The 23,852-nt window shown below is 41.8% G+C and overlaps 1 protein-coding gene across 1 annotated transcript in view; it reads right to left on the bottom strand.

The window, feature by feature from the left end:
• Oca2 (OCA2 melanosomal transmembrane protein) overlaps nt 1-22,663 on the bottom strand; it is a 329,813-nt gene extending 307,150 nt beyond the window's left edge. Inside the window, exons 1-2 of the mRNA NM_001271493.1 lie at nt 22,558-22,663; nt 6,593-6,856 (exon numbers count right to left, since the gene is read on the bottom strand). Of these exons, the coding sequence (NP_001258422.1) occupies nt 6,593-6,837 (245 nt within the window). The 5' untranslated portion in view covers nt 6,838-6,856; nt 22,558-22,663. The remainder of the gene's footprint in view (nt 1-6,592; nt 6,857-22,557) is intronic.
• Between the last annotated feature and the right edge of the window lie 1,189 nt (nt 22,664-23,852).

Here is a 23,852-nt window from a genome sequence, read left to right as displayed (position 1 = left end):
TGGCTCCATGCTGGTTTGAGGACAGCCTGGGCTACATACTGAGTTCTAGGCCAGCTTGGGCTTGAGATACTGTTTAGAGATTAGAAAAAAAGAAAGACAAAGTCTTAAAGAAACTTAAAAGGCTAGGATAAACATGATATAGAACAAGAGGAAATGAGGGCGATTTCAGTGTATCTGGTTTGATGTGGAGGTCCTTAATCCACTTGGACTTAAGCTTTGTACAGGGTGATAATGGATTGATCTGCATTCTTCTACATGCTGACCTCCAGTTGAACCAGCACCATTTGTTGAAAATGCTATCCTTTTTACCATTGGATGGTTTTAGCTCCTTTGTCAAAGTTCAAGTGACCATAAGTGTGTGGGTTCATTTCTGGATCTTCAGTTCTACTCCATGGATCTACCTGTCTGTCTCTGTACCAATACCATGCAATTTTCATCACTATTGCTCTGTAACACAGCTTGAAGTTCTATCATCATAAAAAATAGTTTTCAATATCCTGGATTTTTTGTTATTCCAAATAATTTTAGTAGGATTGCTTCAACTTTCTCTCCATTTAGTTAGATATTGGCTATTGTTTTGTTGTATATTGCTTTTACTATGTTTAGGTCTAGGAATTCCTGATCTTTCCAATACTTTTATCATGAAGGGGTGTTGAATTTTGTAAAATGTTTTCTCAGCATCTAATGAGATGATTATGTAGGTTTTTTCGTTGAGTTCGTTTATATAGTGGATTACATTGATGGATTTCCATATATTGAACCATCCCTGCATCCATGGGATAAAGCCTACTTGATCACAGTGAATGATTGTTTTGATGTATTCTTACAGTCAATTTGTGAGAATTTTATTGAATATTTTTGCATCTATATTCATGAGGTAAATTACTCTGAAATTCTCTTTCTTTGTTGGGTCTTTGTGTGGTTTAGGTATAAGCGTAATTGTGGCTTTAAAGAATGAATTGGGTAGTGTTCCTTCTGTTTCTATTTTGTGGAATAGTTTGAAAGTATTAGTAAAAGGTCTGATAGAATTCTGCATTAAAACCATCTGGTCCTGGGCTTCTTGTTGTTGTCATTGTTGTTGTTGTTGTTGTTGTTGGAAAACTTTTAATTTTAATAACTGCTTCTATTTAGGGATTATGAGACTTTTTAGATGGTTTATCTGATTCTGATTTAACTTTGGTACCTGATATTTGTCTAGAAAACTGCCTATTTCCTCCAAATTTTTCAGTTTTGTTGACTATAAGTTTTTGTAGTAGGATCTTTTCTAATTTCCTCAGTTTCTGTTGTTATATCTCCCTTTTCATTTCTGATTTTGTTAATTTGGATACTGTCTCTGTGCCCTCTGGTTGGTTAATCTGGCAAAGACCTCCACATAAAACCAGATATACTGAAACTAATAGAAGAGAAAGTGGGGAAGAACCTCAAACACATAGGCACAGGGGAAATTTTCCTGAACAGAACACCAATGGCTTACGCTCTGAGATTAAGAATCAACAAATGGGACCTCATAAAATTGTAAAGCCTCTGTAAGGCAAAGGACATTGTCATTAGCACAAAATGGCAACCAACAGATTAGGAAAAGATCTTTACCAATCCTACATCTGATAGAGGGCTAATATCCAATATATACAAAGAACTCAAGAAGTTAGACTCTAGAGAACCAAATAGCCCTATTAAAAATGGGGTACAGAGCTAAACAAAGAATTCTCAGTTGAGGACTATCAAATGGCTAAGAAACACCTAAAGAAATGTTCAACATCCTTAGTTATCAAGGAAATGCAATCAAAACAACTCTGAGATCCCACTCAGAATGTCTAAGATCAAAAACTCAGGTGACAGCAGATGCTGGCGAGACTGTAGAGAAAAAGGAACACTCCTCCATTGTTGGTGGGATTGCAAGCTGCTACAACCTCTCTGGAAATCAGTCTGGCAGTTCCTTAGAAAATTTGACATAGTACTACCTGAGCACCCAGCTATACTACTCTTGTGCATACACCCAAAAGATGCCCCAACATATAACAAAGACACATGCTCCACTATGATCATAGCATCCTTATTTATAATAGCCAAAGGCTGTAAAGAACCCAGATGTCCTTCAACAGTAGAATAGATATAGAAATGTACATTTGCACAATAAAGTATTATTCAGCTATTAAAAACAGTGACTTCATGAAATTCTTAGGCAAATGGATGGAACTTGAAAATATCATCCTGAGTGAGGTAACCCAGTCACAAAAGAACACACATGGTATGTACTCACTGATAAGTGTATATTAGCCCAAAAGCTCAGATTACCCAAGAAACAATTCACAGACCATATGAAGCTCAAGAAGGAAGATCAAACTGTGGAAGCTTCAGTTCTTCTTAGAAGGGATAACAAAATACTCACAGGAGGAAATACAGGGACAAAGAGTGGAGCAGGGACTGAAGAAAAGGCCATCCAGAAACTGCCACATGGAGATCCATCCCAAGTGCAGCCACCAAACCCAGTCACTATTGCTGATGTCAAAAAATGCTTACTGACAGGAGCCTGATATGGATGTCTCCTGAGAGGCTCTGCCAGAGCCTTACTGATACAGATGAGGATGCTTGCAGCTAACCATTGGACTTAGCATGGGGGCCCCAGTGGAGGAGCCAGAAAAAGGTCAGAAGGAGCTGAAGGGGTTGGCAACCCCATAGGAAGAACAAAAATATCAACCAACCAATACCCTCCCCATCCCGAGATCCCAGGAACTAAAACAACCACTAATGAGTACACATGGAGGAACCTATGGCTCCAGCCACATATGCAGCAGAGGATGACATTGTCTGGCATCAATAGGAGGAGAAACCCTTGGTCCTATGAAGGCTTGTTTCCCCAGTGTAGGGGAATCCCAAGGCAATGAGGTGGGAGTAGGTAGGTGGGAGTGGGAGCATCTTCATAGAAGCAGCAGGAGGGTGGAGGGTATGGGAGAGGGGGGAAAGAGGATAACCTTTGAAATGTAAATACATAAAATATTTAATGAAAAATAGCAAAATGTTTAAAAAAAGAAAAATCGGCACACCAAATATGTAACTCAAAAAACCGAGTTAAGTATGAGAAGACTGTATGAAGAGTAGGAGCTTAAACAATGGCAGCAAACAGAATTGACTACTAACAGTGCTGGGGAGCTTCTGTGAGAGCCAGTGAAGGAGTGTGTCTGAATAAGAAACCAGACTTTATTCCAAAGCCTGAACCAGAGGAAAAGCAGGAATAAAGATACTCCATATGAAGAAGCTAGGCAAACACAGCCAAGGAGTCCCCTGGTACAGAAGGGACTCAGGAAAGTCAGATGAAAGCTAAGCAGTCCTGCCCTCAGAATGAGCCTACAGCTCTCATGCACCTCAAGTCCAATTATTGCTTACAGTAAGACTGGTTCCTGTAGAAGAAGATGGATCAGAGAAATCCCCACTGTATAATTATAGGGTATCAGATAGGCGACATCTTGACAGAATCTATTGTTAATAACTGAGCTACTTGGCGGCCCAACAGCTCAAACTATCCACAGGTTGAGGAGTTTCAATTTAGCTTACCATAGCTGCTAGGGAATAAGAGGCCTAGAAAGGCAGTTTTTGTAGAACTAGAGGACCGGCCAAGGGTTAAAGTAGCAAGAGCCTGGCTTTGACAAGATGTGAATGAAGACAAACAGCCCGACCATCAATACCCAGGATCGGGTCTCATCAACTGAGACTTAGCTTAGAGTTTGATAATTCTAAAGCAAGTAGAGGTCTTAGTTAGGGTTTGTATTACTGTGATAAAACACCATGTCCACAAGCAACTTGTGGGGGTAAAGATTTATTTTGATCTATAGCTTATAAGTAAGTCCTGTGGTGCTTTGAATGAAAATGACTCCCACATGTTTCACTAATTGTTCCCAGTGAGTAGAACTGCTGGGAAGGGTTAGGTGGTGTGGCTTTATTGGAGGAGGTGTGCCACTAGCAGGCTTTGAAGTTTCAAAGGTTCATGCCATTCTCAGTGTCCCTTTCTGTCTTGTGGTTGTATCTCAAGTTGCTGCTGCTCCAGCATCATGCCTGACTGCCTCCTGCCATGCCCTTGCCATAATGGTCATGATTTCATCTTCTGAAACTGTGAGCCCAATAAACTCTTCCATAAATTGCCTTGGTCACAAGTCTATAATTGAAAAAAGCAAGGACAGGAACCTTAAGGCAAGAACTTAAGCAGAACTGTGGGAAAGAGCTGCTTACTGGCTTGTTCCTAATGGTTTGCTTAAACTGCTTTTTTTTTATAGCACCCAGGACCACCGTTGCCAGCATGGTATCACCCACATCAATCATCTATCAAGAAAATTCAACACAGACTTTTCTCTAAGTCAATCCAGTGGAGATATTTTCTCAGTTTAGGGTTCGTCTTCCCAAATGAATCTTGCTTGTATCAAGCTGACATAAAACTAGCCAAGATAATACATAGATCAAATTCCGGAACTACCTGGCTTTCACTGCTGTTGAGCATGAAAATCTCAAAGTTCTAGGATGCACACGGTACCCACTGTGTTTCTCCAGCAGAGTGATTACTAATCAGGAGGACTTGGAAGTACAAAGATAGGTCCTCTGTATGTATTCATCTTAGTATTGTGAACCCTTCCCATGCTCTCAATGCACTTGGGAGATACTCATATCTAAATATTAGCTACCTAGGAGCTCAGTCTGGTTATTTTTATGAGGGTGGAAGAATCTGTCCAGCCCTCCAAGTGCAAACCTGAGTGTGTCCACCAGAAGTCTGGATATGTGAAGAAGGAAAATATAACAAGTGAGTATGAAACCATAACAAAAAGAACCCCCAACAAAGAAAAGTGCAGGATCCAAGAGTTTTATTGCTAATTCCTAACAAATCATCAAAGAAGAGCTAAAACCAGATATCTCTAAGATCTGGAAAGAAACAAGGGTGCCACTCTTTCACATTCACTCACAAGCTCCTCACTGATCTATAAAATAGAAAGGGAAGGAACACCAAACTCATTCCAAGCAAAAAGCATAACCCTGATACCAAAACCAGATAAAGACTCAGGAAAGAAAACTGTGGACCAACACATAGATACAAAATGCACATAGCTACAAAAACTTTCAATACATTTTAATTTAAGAACACATGCAGCGAGTACAACATAACCAACATTTTTATTTCCTATTAGACACAAGGTTTACTCAACCTGTCCAAATCGAAAAGTGTAATTCAGCACACATATGTAGACTTAGAGAAATTACATGATCATCTCAGTCAGTACAGAAAAGCTTCTGACAAAGTGCATCACTCTTTCAGAAGCATCCATTGCAAGAAAACGCAGCTTCTTTGACAAATAGAATTCTAGAAGAATGAAACTTGATCCACATCTCTCACTCTAAATATGAATCAATAGTGTAAGACCTGAAATTTTGAAATGGTTAGAAGAAAACATAGGCTAGACACTTAAGTATGTCACTGTCTTAGTCACTGTTCTACTACTGTGAAGAGACATCACGATGACAAAGCAACTATTATAAAAGAAAACATTTGGTTGGAGGCTTGCTTACAGTTTCAGAAATGTAATCCATTGTCATCATGGTGGGGAGCATGGTGTCATGTAGGCAGGCCTAAGAGCTACATCCTGGTCCATAGGCAAAGATAGAGAGAAGCTGGGCCTGGCACAGGCTTTGAAACCTCAAAGCCCATCCCCACTGACACACTTCCTCCAACAAGGCCACACCCACTCCTACAAAGCCACACCTCCTAATTCTTCTCAAATGGTGCCACTCCCAGATGAGTAAGCACTCAAATATGAGCCTATGAAGGCCATTCTTACTCAGAACAACACAGTTGACATAGGCAGGGATTATTTTTTTTCTTTTCTTTTTTTTTCCTTTTTCTTTTTTCTTTTTTTAATTTATTTAATGTATGAGTACACTGTTGCTATTTCCAGATAGCACCAGAAGAGGACATCAGATTCCACCACAGATGATTGTGAGCCACCATGTGGTTGCTGGGAATTGAACTCAGGACCTCTGGAAGAGCAGTCAGTGCTCCTAACTGCTGAGCCATCTCTCCAGCCCATAGGCAGGGATTTTTAACCAGAACTCCAACCACACAGAAAATAGCCCTAAGAACTGCGTAAAGAAAGTAAAATTTAAAATAATAAATAAATAAATAAATAAATAAATAAATAAATAAATAAATGTGCGTGAAGTTAAAAAAAATTCTCCACAGCATGAAAACAATCACTAAAGAGACAGAACATGAGAAGTAGTTTTACCAACTGCCCAACATGAAAGGATTAGTACCCAAAATATAAACAGAACTGTAAAAATTAACCCCCCAAAACACTACAAACTAAACAATCAATAATGAACTGAATGGACATTCTAAAAAAAGAAGCTTAAATCTCAAATGAATACTTGAAGAAGTACTCAGCATACTCAGACCAAGGAAGTTCAACTTAAAACCTCTTCAAGGCTGTCTCATCCCTGTCAGAATGGCTGAAATTTTTCTGAAAATTTTCCCATAAAATGGAGTGAAAGTATATTTGTAGAAATTTAGTATTTACCAACCCCATGCTTATTACATGGACTGTTTCACACTCACCTCCCCTTCATAAGGAATGAGCCAAATTCTGCATGTTCAGGAACACAGGGGCTCTTCCCAGCAGCCTCACCAGCATGTGGGATGCAGGGGTCTGCCTGGCCGAGCTCATAGTTACTGGCAGTGGGTTTGACTGTCAGCGGCCGTCCTGGGTCTGGGCAAGTTGGAACTGACAGAGCAGATGTCTGGTGTAGCTCTACTTCCAGCATGGCTGAGGCCAGCCTGATGTCTTTGTTCTCAAGGTGCATGTCCCCGTTGCTGATCGTTCTGGGTCAAACAGAGAGAAGCCACTTATTGTTGCTGAAAGGCAAACTGTACAACCAGAGGGTACTTAAAACACAGTCCTTAAAACAAAGTGCTCCAAAATTCAAGTCTCACACAGGAGACATTTTGTGGTTGTATCCAAGGAGCGATATCTCAACAATTTCATACTAGCAGGGATCTGCACATTCTATCATAGGATATAATACATTTTATGTCTTTATTTTTAAGTGTCTATTATTTTCACATACATTATATTTTTATTATATTCTTTTTCCCATCCCCCAATGTCTCCTACCCCCTCACTACCTCCTGACTCATACAATTTTATGTCTTCTCGCTCAAAAAACAATACAAACAGCAACAAAAAATGAAAACCAAAACAAACCACCACACACAGAGAGAGCCATGCAGTTCATCTCATGTGGGACATTTGACCTGCTCGGGAGTGTGGATGATGGAGTGTCACTCCAGCAGAGAAAACTTTTTCCTGGTTAGGGGTTGGACTTTATGTCTGCTTTCCCTTGTCTGAATCTGTACTTGGATTTAAAATACAATAAATTTTGAGATGTGCATAGTATGAAATACTATGAGGTCATGAAAGTTATGTAGATGGATAGTCAGTGATACTAGTAAATATTAAGAATATATATAAGAGATGACCTATGCTGTGTGATATATATACATGTTATCACCAACCCTAAGTGATGGTGTCACCCATCATAGACCTACATCTGTGAAACTTGGAACCAAAATAAAACTTTTCTCTTTGGTGTATGCTTGCCTCAGACACTTGCTATAGTTATGACAAGCTGACTAACATAACTAGACACAAACCTAGTGCAGTTAAAAAATTTGCAGATCACTATGATAGCGAATGTTGGCAGAATATACTTGTATGTTTTATTTCAATGAAAGCAGGAGCAGAAGCCTACCAGAAGGTAGGCCACCCACCTGCAGATATCCCCCACTCTCTCAATGTCCCAACACCATCTCAAATCCCCCCATCTTTTCTTGTCACCTTGTTCCAGTTCCCAATTCAGGCAAAGACTCCTGCTCCACCAGAAGCCACGCTGGCTACCAGAACTCTAGGTCACCCACCCGCAGACCTCTCCTACTCTCTCAGTGGCCCCTCTAACTCTACCCCTCATCCCCCTTCCTCATTGACATACCCTAGCCCCCAACTCAGAAAGAAAGCGCCTGCTCAGCCAAAGGCCATATCTACAGCTAGAAGGTAGGCTGCCCACCAGTGAATTTCCCCAACTCCCTCAGTGCTGCCCCAGCCTATCTCCAACCACTCTGCACCCATCACCATGTCTCAGCACTAAACTCAGGTAGAGATCCACCATGTGACAAGAGCCACGACAGCAACCAGAAGTCCAGGTAGGCCAGCCATCTGTAGACCTCCTCCATTCTCTCAGTGCTCTACCACCTACCTCTATCCTCCTCCTCCCCTCTCCTGTCATCTTATTCCAACCCCCAACTCAAGCAGAGACTCCAGGCTCAACCAGAGTCCACATAGGTCAGAATACCAGAGAAGAAACAGAAACCAAGGAACAAAACAAAACATCCATGCAACAAAGACAAACTCAGAAATCAGAAACTAGACCTATAATCACTCCAAAGCCAGATCCCTAGAAGACAACATTAGCATATAATCAACAACTAGAGCCCATCACCAGAGCTCAGCTATCCTAATACAGCAAGGAAAACACCTTATAACCAACTTTATGGGGATGATAGAAGTCTATAAAGAGGAAGTGAATAAATCTCTTAGAGAAATCCAGGAAAATACAAAAAAAGGGGGGAAGAAATGAATAACTTCCTTAAAGAAAAATTTAAAAATCAGTTGAAGAAAACAAAATTGTTCAAGACCTAAAAATGAAAATAGATGCAATAAAGCAAACACAAATTGAGGAAATTCTGAAAATGAAACATCTAGGTAAGTGTATAGGAGCTACAGAGGCAAGCTTCACCAACAGAATGTAAGAGTTGGAAGAACAATAATCAGGCATAGAAGAAATAGGTACATCAGTCAAAGAAATTGTTAAAGCTAAAAAATTTCTGATACAAATATCCAGGAAATCTAGGATACTATGAAAAGATCAAATCTCAGAATAATAAGAATAGAAAAAGGGAAAGATTCTCAGTTCAAATATTTTCAAAAAAATCATAGAAGAAGGTTTTCCTAACCTAAAGAGAGAACTATAAAGGTACAACAAGCATATAAAACACCAAGGACATTGGGCCAGAAAAGAAAGTCCCCTTGCTACATGATGATAAACCACTAAATATAAAAAACAAAGAAAAAATACTAAAATCTGCAAGAGAAAAGGGACAAGTAGCATATAACAGCAGACTTCTCAATGAGACACAAAAAGACAAAAGGGTCAGGACAGATGTCCTGTAGATTCTAGAGACAAACAATGCCAACCCATACTACTTTACCCAGCAAAACTTTCGATGACCATAGATGGAGAAAACAAGATATTCTACAATAAAGTCAATTTTAAACAATATCTATCCAAAACCCAACCCTACAAAAGATACTAGAAGGAAAACTACAACCCAAGGAGGTTAAGACACCCAAAAACACAGAAATAAATAATCTCATACCAGAAAAAGCAAATGAAGGGAAACACACACACACACACACACACACACACACACACACACTACCCCTACCACTATCGCCACCACCACCAACAACAACAACAACAAGAGAAAATAACAATCATTAGTCACTGAGTCAATATTTCTCAATATTGATGGACTTGATTGCCAAACTTAAAAAAAAATAAATAGGCTAAGAGAATGGATTCCAAAACAGAATCCATCTTTCTGCTGTATACAAGAAACACACTTGAACATCAAAAGTAGACATTACCTCTGAGTAAGGAATTGGAAAAAAGATTTTCCAAGCAAATGCACCTGAGAAGCAAGTTTGTGTAACCATTCTAATATTTAACAAAATAGATTTGAAATTTAAATTAATCAAAAGAAACAGTGAAGGATACTTTATACTCATCAAAGAAAAAATTCACCAAGATGATGTATCAATTTTTAACATCTATGCCCCAAACACAAGGGCACCCACATTTGTAAATGAATTATTACTAAAGCTTAATTCTCACATTAACTGTCACACATTAATAGTGGGAGATATCGACACAGCCAGAATATGGCAAATACATAGGCAAATGCCAGCAGCAAACCACTGAACTGAGAACCGGACCTCCATTGAAGGAATCAGAGAAAGGACTGGAAGAGCTTGAAGGGGCTTGAGACCCCATATGAACAACAATGCCAATCAACCAGAGCTTCCAGGGGCTAAGCCACTACCAAAAGACTATACATGGACTGACCCTGGGCTCCGACTGCATAGGTAGCAATGAATAGCCTAGTAAGAGCACCAGTGGAAGGGGAAGCTCTTGGTCCTGCCAAGACTGAACCCCTAGTGAACGTGATTGTTGAGGAGAGGGCGGTAATGGGGGGAAGATGGAGAGGGGAACACACATATAGAAAGGGAGGGGGAAGGGTTATGGGGATGTTAGCCCAGAAACTGGGAAAGGGAATAATAATTGAAATGTAAATAAGAAATACCCAAGTTAATAAAGATGGAGAAAAAAGATATAAATTAAGGAAAAATAAAGACTGAGGAGACACCCTAACAAAAAAAAAATAGTGGGAGATATCAATACCCCACTCTCACCAAAGGATCTGTCATCCAGACAAAAACTAAAGAGAAATAATGATAACACATTATAAACTTAACAGATTATCTACAGAGTCTTTCATCCAAACCAAAAGCATATACATTTTTCCAAAATTAAACACATATTTGGTCACTAAGTAAGTCTCAACATATACAAGAAAATTGAAATAACCTCTTGTATTCCATCAGATTGCCATCAAGATTAAAGCTAGATTTAAACAGCCAAAGAAACAACAAAAAGCCTACAAACTCATGGATAATGAACAACTTTCTACTGAATGAAAACTGGGTCGAGGCAGAAATGTTTTTTTATTTAAAAACGTTCTAGAATTCAAATGAAAATGAATATGCAACATGCCCAAATATATGACTCCAGTGATACTGGAGCTAAGAGGAAAGTTCATACTACTAAGTGCATACATTACAAATTAGTAAATAAAAATAAAAATTAAAACATTAAAAAGATGGAGGGATCCCATACTAGCAACTTAACAGCTCTAGAACAAAAAGAAGTAAGCATGCCCAAGAGGAGTAAATGGCAAAACGTAATCAAACTGGGAGTTAAAATCAATAAAATAGAAACAAAGAGAACACAAAGAATCAATGAAGAAAAGAGTAGGTTCTTTGAGAAAATCAACAAGATAAAAAAAATCCTTATCCAAAGTAAAAGAGAATGAGAGACCATCCAAATTAGCAAAATCAGAAAAGAGGGGCATAGCAACATAAACCAAGAAAAGCCAAAGAATCAATAGGTTATACTTCAAAAGCTTGTACTCCACCAAATTGGAAATTTTTAAAGAAATGAATAATTTTCACAATAGTTGCCATTTATCAATTTTAAATTGAGACCAGGTGAACAATTTAAATAAACCGTGTACTGGGTGGTTTTGTGTGTACTTGACACAAGCTAAAGTCATCAGAGAGGAAGAAGCCTCAGTTGAGGAAATGCCTCTATAAGAGCCAGCTATAAGACTTCTCACTTAGTGATCGATAGCGGAGGGCTTTGTCCATTGTGGGTGGTGCCATCCCTGGGCAGATGGTCCTAGGTTCTATAAGGAAGTAGCCAAGCAAGCCGGGTGAAGCAAGACAGTAATTCCTGCCTCCAAGTTCCTGCTCTGCTTCAGTTCCTGTCCTGACTTCCTTTGGTTATGAACAGCAATATGAAAGTACAAACTGAATAGTCCCTTTCTTCCCCAACTTGCAATTTGATCAAGGTGTTTCATTGTAGCAATAGAAACCCTAACACAGAGATTTATAACCCCTAAGGAAATAGAGGCATTCATTAAAAGTTTCCCACATCCCTCCCCAAATCCCAGGGCCAGGTGGTTTTAGTGCACAATTCAGCAGATTTTCAAAGAAGAGTTAATATCAATACTCCTCAAGTTATTCCACAAAATAAAAACAAAAGGAACATTTCCCAATTCATTTTATAAGGCCACAGTCACCCTGATACCCAAACCACAGAAAGATTCAACAAAGAAATAGAATTGGAGAGCAATTCATAATTCATAAGAACATAGATGCAAAAATACTCAGTAAAATACTAGCAAACTGAATCCGAGAACACATCAAAAAGATCATCCACCATGACCAGCAGGCGTCATCCCAGAGATACAGGGGTGGTTCAACATATGAAAATCTGTCAATGTAATCCACCATATAAACGACCTGGAAAAAAAGCATGGTCATCTTTGAAAAATCCAATACTCAGTGATAAAAGTCTTGAAGAGGTCAGAGATACAAAAAACATAAACACAAGAAAGGCAATATACGGCAGGCCTATAGCCAACATTAAATAAATGGAAAGAAACCCAAAGCAATTCCACTTGTTCCTTGTCAGAAACAAGACAAGGCTGTTCATTTTCTTCCTATCCCAAACAGTATTTGAAGTTCTAGCTAAAGCAATAAGACAACTAAATGAGATCAAGGGGATACAAATTGGAAAGGAAGAAGTCAAAGTACCACTATTTACAGATGATAAATACCTTTAGGGAAGTAGCTGGATACAAGATTAACTTAAAAAAATAATATCCACAGCCTTTCTACATACAAATGAGAAAAAAACTGAAACAGAAATCAGGGAAACAAAACCCTTTACAATAGGCACAAATAATATAAAATATCTTAGTGTAACTCTAACCAAGCAAGTAAAAAAGACCTGTATGACAAAACCTTCAAGTCTCTGAAGTAAGAAATTGAGAAAGATATCAGATGGAAAGATCTACTGTGTTCATGGACTGATAGAATTAACCCAGTTAAAAAAAAATGGCCATCTTACCAAAAGCAATCTACAGATTCAACACAATCCCCTACAAATCTTAAAAGGACACTACTCAATTTTATATGAAAAAACAAAAATTCCAAGATAGCTAAAACAATCCTGAATAATAAAAAACTTCCAACAGTATCACCATCCCTGATTTCAAACTGAGCTACAGAGATTAAAAAAAAACTGCATGGCATCATCATAAAAACAGACAGTTTGATCAATAGGGTAGAAGAACTTGAAGTAAATCCACATACCTATGGACACATGATTTATTTTATAAAGAAACTAGAAATACACAGTGGAAAAAAGACATCTTCAACAAATGGTTCTGGTCTAACTGAACTCTACACATAGAAGAATGCAAATAGATCTATATTTTTCACCCTACACATATCACTCAGCACAAAACTCAAGTCCAGGTGGATCAAGGTCCTCAACACAAAACCAGATACAGTGAACCTGATAGAAAAGAAAGTGGGGAATATCCTTGAACACATTGGCACAGGAGACAACTTCCTGAACAGAATACCAATAGCTCAGGCACTAAGATCAACAATTAATAAGTGGGACTTCATGAGACTGAAGCGCTTCTGTAAGACAAATGATACCATCAATAGGACAAAATGGCAGCCTTCAGAATGGGAAAAGACTTTCACCAATTCTACAACCAGTTAGAAGGCTAGTATCCAAAATATGGAAAAACTCAAGAAACTAGATATCAACAAATCAAACGCTCCAGTTTAAAAATGGGATATTAAGAATGGGGTACCAATCTAAACAGAGAATTCTCAACAGAGGAATCACACATAGCCGAGAAACATTTTTAAAATGTTCAACAATTGTAAATGAAAACGACTTTGAGATCACATCCTACACCTGTTACATCAATAACACAAATGACAGCTCAGGCTGTGAGAGTGTGAAACAAGGGGAACACTTCTCCACTGCCAATGGGAATATAAAGTTGTACAGCCAGTGTGGAAATAAATATGGTGTTTCCTTAGAAATGTGAAAATCGGTCTACCTCAAGACTCAGCTATTCTACTCCTAGGCACACACCCAAAGGACACTATCATACCAGAGCCATAGGCTCAATTATGTTCACAGCTGCTTTATTCATAATAGTCAGAATCTGGAAACAACCTAGATGTCCCTCAATAAAGAATTGATAAAGGAAATTTGTTACATTTCCACAATGGAGTATTATTCAGCTTTTTGATTTAAAAAAAAATGACATGAAATTTGAAGGCAATGGATAGAACTAGGGAAAAAAAATCCTGAGTGAGGTAACTCAGATCCAGAAAGACAAACAGGTTATGTACTCACTTATAAGTGGATATTAGCTGTAGAGTAAAGGACACTATACTATTACTTGGTCCAGAGACCAAGAAATGCTAAGTAACAAGGGGGACTCTAGGGTGGATGCATGGATCTCCCTGGGAAAGAGAAACTGAATAGATTTTTGTAGGTGGATTTTGTAGGTGTGAAGAGGTAGGAGGACATGGAGGGAGAGAGTATGGAAGAAGTGACTGAAGAGCATTTGGGGGGCAATGTGGAAACCTAGTGTAGTGGAAACTCTCCGTAATTTATGAGGGTGAACCATGTGAGAACTCTTGGTCATGGAGGATACAGAGCCCAAATGTCCCATCTTCTGTAACTAGACAAGGCTTCCAGTGATGGGACTGGGACACCTATCCAAACATAAACCTTTTTATCTACAATCTGTCCTGCTTGCAAGATGTTCTGGGGCAGTGGTAGTACAGAACTTGTGGGAGTGGCTAACCAATGACTGATTTAATTTGAGGCCAATGCTGGGAAAAGAAGCCGGTGCCTGACACTGCCTAAATGACCAGGAACGGGAGGCTAGATAGCCTCCAAACCAACAAACACAACTGGAAAAAGTAATGAAGTTATTCCTAATGATGTTCTGCTGTACTCATGGATTGGTGCTTAGCTCAGTAGCCATCAGAGAGGCTGCCTCCATCAGCTGATTGGAGCAGATGCACAGACCCACAGCCACACAACAGGCAAAGAGAGAGCCTAGGTTGAAGGTCTCCATAGGGTCCCTCAGGGCTCAGGGAACCTTTTGGAACAAGGATAAGAGAAACAGTAGAAGTCAGAGGGGTCCAGGACACAGGCAGAGTACAACCTGCAGAATCAACTCTGCAGGATTCATGGGGGCTCACAGAGACTTGAAGTGGCAGTCACAGAGCCTGCATGGGTCTGCTCTAGGTCCTCTGCATATACTTTAAAGTTGTTGACTGTCTTGGCCAGTTGTTCCATCCTGCAGGACAGTCAACGAGGGTGCAGAGGGTATCTGGAAGAGAATGGGGGACAAGAGACACGAAGAAGGACGCCAAGACAAGAGTCTGATCAAGGCGACAATTTTATTTTTTCCCAAGGCTGAATTTATACTAAAACAGGGGTAACAGAGGGAGGGGGGAGTGGGAAGCATCTATGACAGCCAAGGACACCGTACTTGTGTGGTCAGCTGATGTCAACAGGATGTTGGTTTCTCAGAAAGGTTACAGTTTTGTCATATCATTAGTCAGCAGGATGTTGGTTTCTCAGAAAGGTCATATCATTGGGCATCCTGACGTCAGACGTATTTCTCAGCAAGGTCACAACTTTGTCATATCATTATTCATCCTGACCACCAGATTTGTATTAGTCTTCTGCAGCTGGCTGGGGATTTTCCATGAACCCAGTCATATTTAATTCTAACTATACTATTAACATCAATAATGGGGAGTTGTAAGAGCATCGCTCCCAACAGTTGACCTGGTGTTTTTGTGGGGCTCCAGAGAGTGGGAGTTGGGATGTCTCTAACTCACTTGCCTACTTTTGGGACTCTTTCTCTTATTGTGTTGTCTTGCCCAGTCTTGATGTGAGGGTTTGTGCTTGGTCTTACTGTATCCTGTAGTTCAGTTGATGTTCCCTGAAGGGTTGTTTTTTTTTTTCTGGAGGGAGGAGAGAGCAGAGTTAATTTGGGGGAGAGGGTGCTTGGGGGAACCCAGAGGAGTAAAGGAAGGAGAAGCTGCAGTTGAGCTTTACTCTTACAGTATTTTTTTCTCAGTAAGAACATGTATACATGCATGTAACAAAGCACCAGTTCTATGTTTTAGCTGATTCCACATGCAAAAAATAGACTCCAATATTTACACTTTAAACAGGCATTGCAATGTGCAAAGAAGCCTAATAAAACTTAGTTTTCATTACTAAGAGTAAGGACATTAAACAGCAGTTTTGAAACATCATAAATAGCTAGGCATGGGAGGCTCACATCTGTAATTCTAGCAACTGGCAGAGGAAGAATGGCCATGAGTGAAGCCAGGCCTGACTAGGCTACAGAGAAAGATCCTATTTTTAAAGGTAAATAAAAATAAAAACCTAAAACAACAGAAAATATATCGTGACAAGTTAAGAGAGAAAGACTAGGGGATAAAGGAAAGCTTTATTTTAGTCTTATCGATGGCATTTCCCCCTGGTCTTTAACCAAAAGTCTCTGCAAATTATATGATTGGGCTGGTTCAAGAGCATCACCTTCTGCCTGACTAAATACCCTGGGTTTTTAGAGCATTCCATTAAGAAGGGTTTTGTGCTAAGTACTTGAATCTCCAGCCCTCGATTCACATATTGATATCTTTCTGCAAGCGATGGTGTTAGGTAATGATCTCTGGAGAGAGATTGGGGTCTACCATATGTGATGGTGTTAGGAGATGGTCTCTGGAAAGAAACTGAGGTTTAAGGAGGAAGGAAGTCATTGGAATGGAGCCTTCGTGAATGGAATCAGTGTCTATCTAAGTCTTCAGAGCTTGCTTCTCTTCTTGGCATATGTGGACACTGACTGAAGACTTCATCTATGAGCCAGGACATTAAATCTGCATATACCTTGATCTTGGACTGCCTAACTTCCTACCCTGTGGGGGAAAAAATGTTTGTTGTTTAAGCCACCCAGAAGTAATCTTGTCCCATGAATAAATAGAAGGTGGTTTAGTCGTACAAGAGAATAACAAGAATTAATAAATCTACTACAGAGATCTACACAACAGAATATAATTCAACAGCTAGGGACAATGATGCATGAACACCTGCCACAGTTCGGAGGAAACTGCAGATATTATGTTCAGTAAAGGAGGTCAGTCAACAAAATGCTGTATTTTTTCTAACTTCATGTAAATGCAAAACATTTCTAATAGATAAATCTACAAGGACATCAGGTGAGTGGACCATAGCAAAGCCAGGAATCTATGCTGTAAGTGTCAGATACGATCTGATAGCTTCCTTAGCTTTTGAGTTGGTAGAAGCTAGTGACCTGTTAATGCCTTCCAAAGATTTTGCTGTTAGTTAAAAGGATGCTACATAGGATACAGAAAGTAGACCCCAAATGGCTATTAAGGGAGTTAAATCAATCCGGATTGGCACCATTGCAACCCTCCACAATCATGGAGTTCTAATAGTCAGTCATCCACACAGAATAATCAGCATAGGTGCAGCTCTCTGAGAGCTTCAGGTCACATACACCCAGCAATTGTCCTCCTGGGCATCTCTCTCGACATTTATAAAAATCCAGCCAAAATGGGAAAGAATTCAGAGGTTTCTCAGGTTTCTGTAGTTGTTTTGCTGTTTTGTGTGCATACATGCACGTGTGCGTGCGTGCGTGCATGCGTGCGTGCGTGCGTTTGTGTGTGTGTGTGTGTGTGTGTGTGTGTGTGTGTGTGTGTGTGTGTGTGTGTGTGTGTAAGCTAAAGGGGAGAACCCATATCCCAGGAAGTCCATGAACACAGCAAGATGGATGAGTTTGCAAAATGAGAACTCAGAGTGAAAACAAAAATCTCCAAAAGCCACATACTGCATGGTCCTATGTGTCAACATCCTTTAGGTGACAACAGAATAGACAGGAGAACAGAACAGTGTGCATGCAGCTGAGTAGGGTTGGGGATGTACCTACAGAAGGGCACAAGAAGACCATGTAGGGGTTAAGACCCTGAACGTTGATTGTGTCAGTGTCCTGATGGTGATGGTCCACTATAACTGTTGCAAGCTTTTAGCGCTGACGGACATTGGGTTCTGGCCGTAAGAGATCTCTTTGGATTACCTCTTATAATTGTGTGGGACTCTTCAGCCTATAGTCACTGCTCACCTGAGCTCCTTAGCATATCTTCTCCAGGCTACCAGGTTCCTTCCTCCCTCACTCCTCCTCAAGCCCTCTTCCACCATGTTCTACTCTCCAACCTTGATGGCTAATACTCCTGTGAGAATCACCGCTAACTCCTAGGGTCTGCCCCCACTCAGCCTCTCTGACGTTGTTCCATGACTGTTGAGGTTTGGCCTCAGGGAGAGTTCTAGCTCTTCCTCCTCTTCTTTGGGTACTGACTTCTGCTCTTCCTGGCTTCACTCAGAGACCAGCAGCCTCCTCAAGAGACCGCACTGCAGCTTCCAATATCAGTCACTCTGTGGAGATGGTTCCCCAGCCTGCTCTGAACTCAGTATTCTCCAGTGAGCATACCCAACATCCTGACTCAGCACAAGCCTGCTGTTGCTTGTGCACTTTCTGTAGCCGCCTCTTTGGAGGACACTGCAGTCATTGCCCTCTCAACTCACATGTTTATCTAATTCTTCCAAACACGTTCTGAATTCAGATGTTTACATTTGGATGTCATCTTTACAGTGAAACACTCCTGTCCTAGCCTATCCAATGGGGATTCAACCCATGACCAGTCCTCTTGGAAACTTTCATACCACCACCACCTGGCCTCTGGAGTCACCCTACCACCTTAACACCAGCCCATCCTTGGAAGGAGAGGAGGGCTCCAAACCCCTCAGTTCATAGTGTGAGCACTGCCTTGTGTTCACAGCCTCAGCTGTGTGTGTAATACTCACCTGGAAGACCTCATATGGAAGGACATGGCCTTGTACCTTGGGCTGGCCACAGACAGCTCTTTCTCAGCAAAACTTACCCAATAATAATAATAATAATAATAATAATAATAATAATAATAATAAATAATAGCAACAACTTGATCATCTTTCTGTTTTAAGGAGAACATGTAGATTTCATGGCTTTCTTGAAAAGAACATAATAAATGTCTCAAACTCAGTGGAATCTTGCAGTCTTCATACTTGACCCTAAACCATCTGTCATGTCCATGATCCACACTCCCACTGTTCTGTTTCTTCCCCCTCCAGGCTTGTAGCAGTACGCCTACAGGCCCAGCAAAGTTCCCTGTCACTTTGTCCTGCCCCTTTCAACTGCTCTGTCACTCTTATCTCCTCCAAGCCTTCCCATTATACCCTACCATCACCTTGCCTGGGTAATGCTCACCAACCTTGTTCTAAGTCACTGTTGGGCCCTGATAATCCTTACAGGCACATAACTCAAACTCATAACAGAGCCTTAATTGGAAGATATCACTGGATAATAAGCCAGAAGCTAAAGCACAACACACAGGGTGGGGCACTGTCCAGGGCAAGGAGTCTGTCCCTGCTGGGAAAGAGACTTCTGCTTCTGACTTTTCTCCTCCTGGTTTCTCCTGTCATTGGTTTCTCACCTGGTGAGAATGGGCCAGCAATTGATTTGATTAAGAAGAGGATGCATAAGGAGAGATGCCCTGGATGCTCAAACCAGGTCTGAATACCCTGAGTCCTGACCAGGACCTAAAACGTCTCAGCTCTTCCCCATGGCTCTGGGGCTTCTGAATATGGCACATTAATGGAGCAGAGATCAGTTTTGGTGCAAACAAGATGGAGAACGTCTGAGGGACAGGAAGGAGAAAAGTGGGGAGGCCCAAACAACTGGCCTGCACTCAGTGCTACTAGCTCAACAACGCCATACCTCACCAATTAGTTCCTTGGTAAACTATCATCCTCTACTAACTCTTAGTGGGGGTGGAGGATGCCTTCTTAACCCCCTCCCCACCCCTCAACCCCCGTATGTGCCGAACATGTCAGCAAAGCCAGATCACTTGATGCCTCACTGTAACCAATATGATCCAGGTCCTGTGAGTTCCTGCTATTACTGGTTCTCTGTGCAGAACATCACAATCCCAACAGCTATGCAGAGCTGTGGTAGGATGAGCCTGTGTGTCTGGTTAGGACGAGACAGGCAGTTCATGTCCTCCAAGGCAGAGGGCCATGCCGCTAGGCATCTTCCAGAGAAAGTAGCTGAGCTTGGGGCAGCCCCTTTTTAATTCAGGGAGCTCAGGATGAGTGTCACACCAAGGACAGCAAGGTCAGGCTGTTCCCCTCTGCAGGGCCAGAGCACAGGCCACTGTTCTGTATTCCTTTGGTTTGAATTTGCAGCATGTGAACTTGATTAAAGCTTCTGGATCACTCAACCAAATGGCATGGTTATTAATCACTTCTTGTTTTAAAGAGTCCTCTTGCAACCAGGAAGGAGAGCCTGAGCCAGCACGCCGGAAGCGGGGTGACCTTCTCTATGCAGCAAAAGGTCTTGGGGTGAAGAGGGCTTTGTTCTGAGAATGCCCACAGGGCCTCCAGAGCATAAACAGTTCACTGCAGGGATCACAGCACCGGGTAAGGAACAGAAAGCCATGTGAAACGCACAGCCAGGGTCTGTCTGAGCCCTTTGACCCGTCAGGACCAGGACCCAGCCCCTGTGTCCTGTCTGCCTATCTGTCAGCTTGGGCTCGAAGTGGCTCTGCTTATTGCCCCACCACTGCACAGCCAGCTTTCCTCTGTACATCCTGCAGAGCAACTTGGAAACCCTGACCCTTGTCCAAAGCAGGAGACCCAAGCACCACCTCCTTCTGATTCCCTCTAGGTTGTAGAATGCATCTTCACTCTGTATCAGCTGCAGGACAGAATCCCTCAGGGGAACCTCAACCAGGTAGAAATTCCCTGTACCTCTTGGACTTCATTTCTGCCCAAGCACGGATAAGCCATCTATCTAGTGAATGGTGGCTGGGTCTCCCTGTACCAGGGAATGCCTCTGCCCTTAGGCAGGACAGGGAGTTTGGGGGAAGATGACAAAATTCCTCATCCAAGCACCTGAAAAACCAACATCCTGCAAGGACAAAGACTGGCAGCTCAAGGTAATTGTTGGGCATGGGGAGGACTCTCTTTTCCCAAACACAAGAACAGGCACACCAGACTTGCTCCTTCCCCAGCTGTTTCTTGATCCTCTAGAAGGGCATTCTATCCTGACATTTCTGGGATCTTACTGCAAGCCTACCTCTCTCTACCTCCAAATAAAAGACCTTTCTGAGAGGGAAGATCCTCACCTATCTCTCTCTCTCTCTCTCTCTCTCTCTCTCTCTCTCTCTCTCTCTCTCTCTCTCTCTCACACACACACACACACACACACACACACACACACTCTGTAGCCCAGATCACTATCCTCTTAGCCTCTTGTCTCTGTGGAAGCAAAAGTGTTCAGATATCCCCAGACTCTCAAAATCCCTTAGCTACCCATCCCATACTAGCCTTATACCTGATCTCACCACATATCTAAAACATACTCCTATCCAACCCACTATCTCCAATGGCCCACATTTACCCTGAAGACTCATCTCTAACCAAACGTTCCCTGTCCTGACCTAGCAGCCACTTTGGGTTTCATGTTTGTGGATTGGTTTTGCTTTGAGACAAGCAGATTTCTTTCAGCAAGAAAGGTATTTGTTTGTTTGTTTGTTTGTTTGTTTGTTGTGAGCCCTCATTTCTTGCCCCCTACCACCTTAGCCCACACCACACACACACTGGCCAAAGTTCTAGGTGTGGACATTGCTGGTCTCCGGTGACAGTCAAAGCCACCTCTTCCCAATCAATAGTTGTTCATGTTCTTAGAACTCAGCTAACTGATCCATGAGGTTGGAGGGGGGTGTCAAGAAAACATACGCTCCTAAGTCACCCCTAGTTTATAACCATTGTGAACAACTGCATTCGAGTCTTTGTAAACCCAGCTTGAAACCCTTCCCTGCCATCTGGAGCTTTCCTCTGTTTCTGATAAAATTCCCAGCAGCTTCCACAGGGGAGTTGCTACCACTAGCTACACTGGTGCTCATAGGCACCCAGCCTTGGTGGGCCTTGTCGCCTGTCCAGATCAGGCACTACCGGTCAAGCACACCTCAGGGAGTGACATTATTGTGTAGTGGTTTCAGTGGGCAGCTGCCCTTCACAGCTACTAGCCCAAATCTAGGCTTTGTAGAGTTGTCACACTGATTTAAGTTGGTATTCCTCAAACATCGCTGCAGGTTTAAGACACCGAGAAAGCTTTACAAGCCAGAGGCCCCAGGGCTCTGATTTCCCGAAGATGTCCACTCACTCAGACTTCTGTGCTTAATAACCATGCTATTGAAAAGAGTCGGCTGTATGAATCCCCATTTATTTCCCTGTGTGTGGTGTGAATAGACAAAAAGCATCAGCCTTGAGGGATTCAGTGTTCTCAGTTCAGTGAGTTCCCTTCCAAAGAAACGCCTAAAGGCCGGCCTCTTAGCTCCAAGTTCCCTTCCACAGTCCCCTTTGTCCTGGGACGCAGCCTCCCAGGGGGAAAGCAAAAGCTGCTGCTACTACTACTAGTATTATTACAGCTGCTGCTGGCCACTCCATTACAATCAGAAATGCCCATACAAACTGCTCAATCATATTATCCACACATTTTCAGTATAGGCTTATGATGATAGCCTCTGATTCTGGGAAGCTATAACCCTACTAGCTTCCCAGAATAAGAGGTTATCATTTTGTGACTCCCAACCACCATTTTACCTGATGACTGGATGATCTTTCTCCAGCAGTGAAGTCCAGTGTCCAGATCCAAAGGCCCTGGGTCGTGGATAGTGTACAACCCTTGGGGAAAGATTTCTCAGCAGGCACTTGCAGCCCGGGAGGGTTAGATAGCTCATGCTCCTCACCGCACCCCCTGCTGGCCACGCCCACAGACCTTCACAGAGCTGGAAGGCTCAGTGCCCTCAACCCCCTCTTGAGAATGGTCCAGCAGCATGAGAGAGCCTCAGCTAAGAAATGGAGATCCTTGCTGCAAAAGTCAGGTTTTAGGAAAATCCCAGCCATATGTAGCAAGCTCAAACCTTCATAAGTGGCAAAGGACGTGGCAGGTTTTTTTTCTTAAGACAAGAACTAAGGAAATGTAAGCCATCCTCAGTTAAGAACTGTCTACTGGACATAATAAACTTTCTCATTATCTTGTTCTCCTCCAATAAGGCCTGTGGCCAAGGTTGCATCCAAGGAAAGCTCCGTCATACAACACACACATGAGCATGAATAAATACACAAAGAATGCTCACAGAGATTATAAACTTCATGGAAACACACAAACTATACAAATACCCAAAAGTCAATATAGAAGGCACGAGAAGCCCTTATAAACACAAACTGCACAGACCCAATGCACACATGAAGTACCTACACGCACAGAGGCACGGACAGGCACAGAAGTAGGCACATAACACATTTCATACATGTAGGCATAAACTACAAGATGACACAGTGCCCAGTGTCCAGCAGCCCCCAGTGCCTCCATACAGATCAGCAAAGGGTTAAGGTAGTCAGTGCAGCAGCCTAGGGAGCTGCTTCCCACTCCCCCACCATTCACAGATTTTTTAAAAATTTAAACTATTTTGTATGAGTGAGTGTGTGTGTGTGTGTGTGTGTGTGTGTGTGTGTGTGTGTGTGGTGTGTGTGTGTGTGTGTGTGTGTGTGTGTGTTTATGCATGCCACAGGGAACAACTCGAAGGAGTCACTTGTCTCCCAGTGACCAAGGTCGGGTCACTGGGTTCCACAGCAAGTGCCTTTACTTGCTGAGGCATCTTCCTCTCCCCCATTTGTAGGTACTTGGGTAGCTTCTATAAGTGAGCAGGACAGACAGTTCAGCCAAGCCTTATCAGGTGCCTTTCAGACTCAACAAGTTCTACTTCTGAGGCCTTCCTTGGATCAAGCCTCTGGCAGGGGAAAGCCCTTATCAGAACCTGATAAGAAACTTGTGATAAGGAGAGCCACCAGCAGGGGTCGTGCTGCCCACTGTATGTGGGCATCTCCGTACAGAG

The sequence above is a fragment of the Rattus norvegicus genome, chromosome 1 (genome assembly GCF_036323735.1).
Source record: "Rattus norvegicus strain BN/NHsdMcwi chromosome 1, GRCr8, whole genome shotgun sequence".
Classification (NCBI taxonomy): Eukaryota; Metazoa; Chordata; class Mammalia; order Rodentia; family Muridae; genus Rattus; species Rattus norvegicus.
This window is presented reverse-complemented; position numbering and strand designations above follow the sequence as displayed.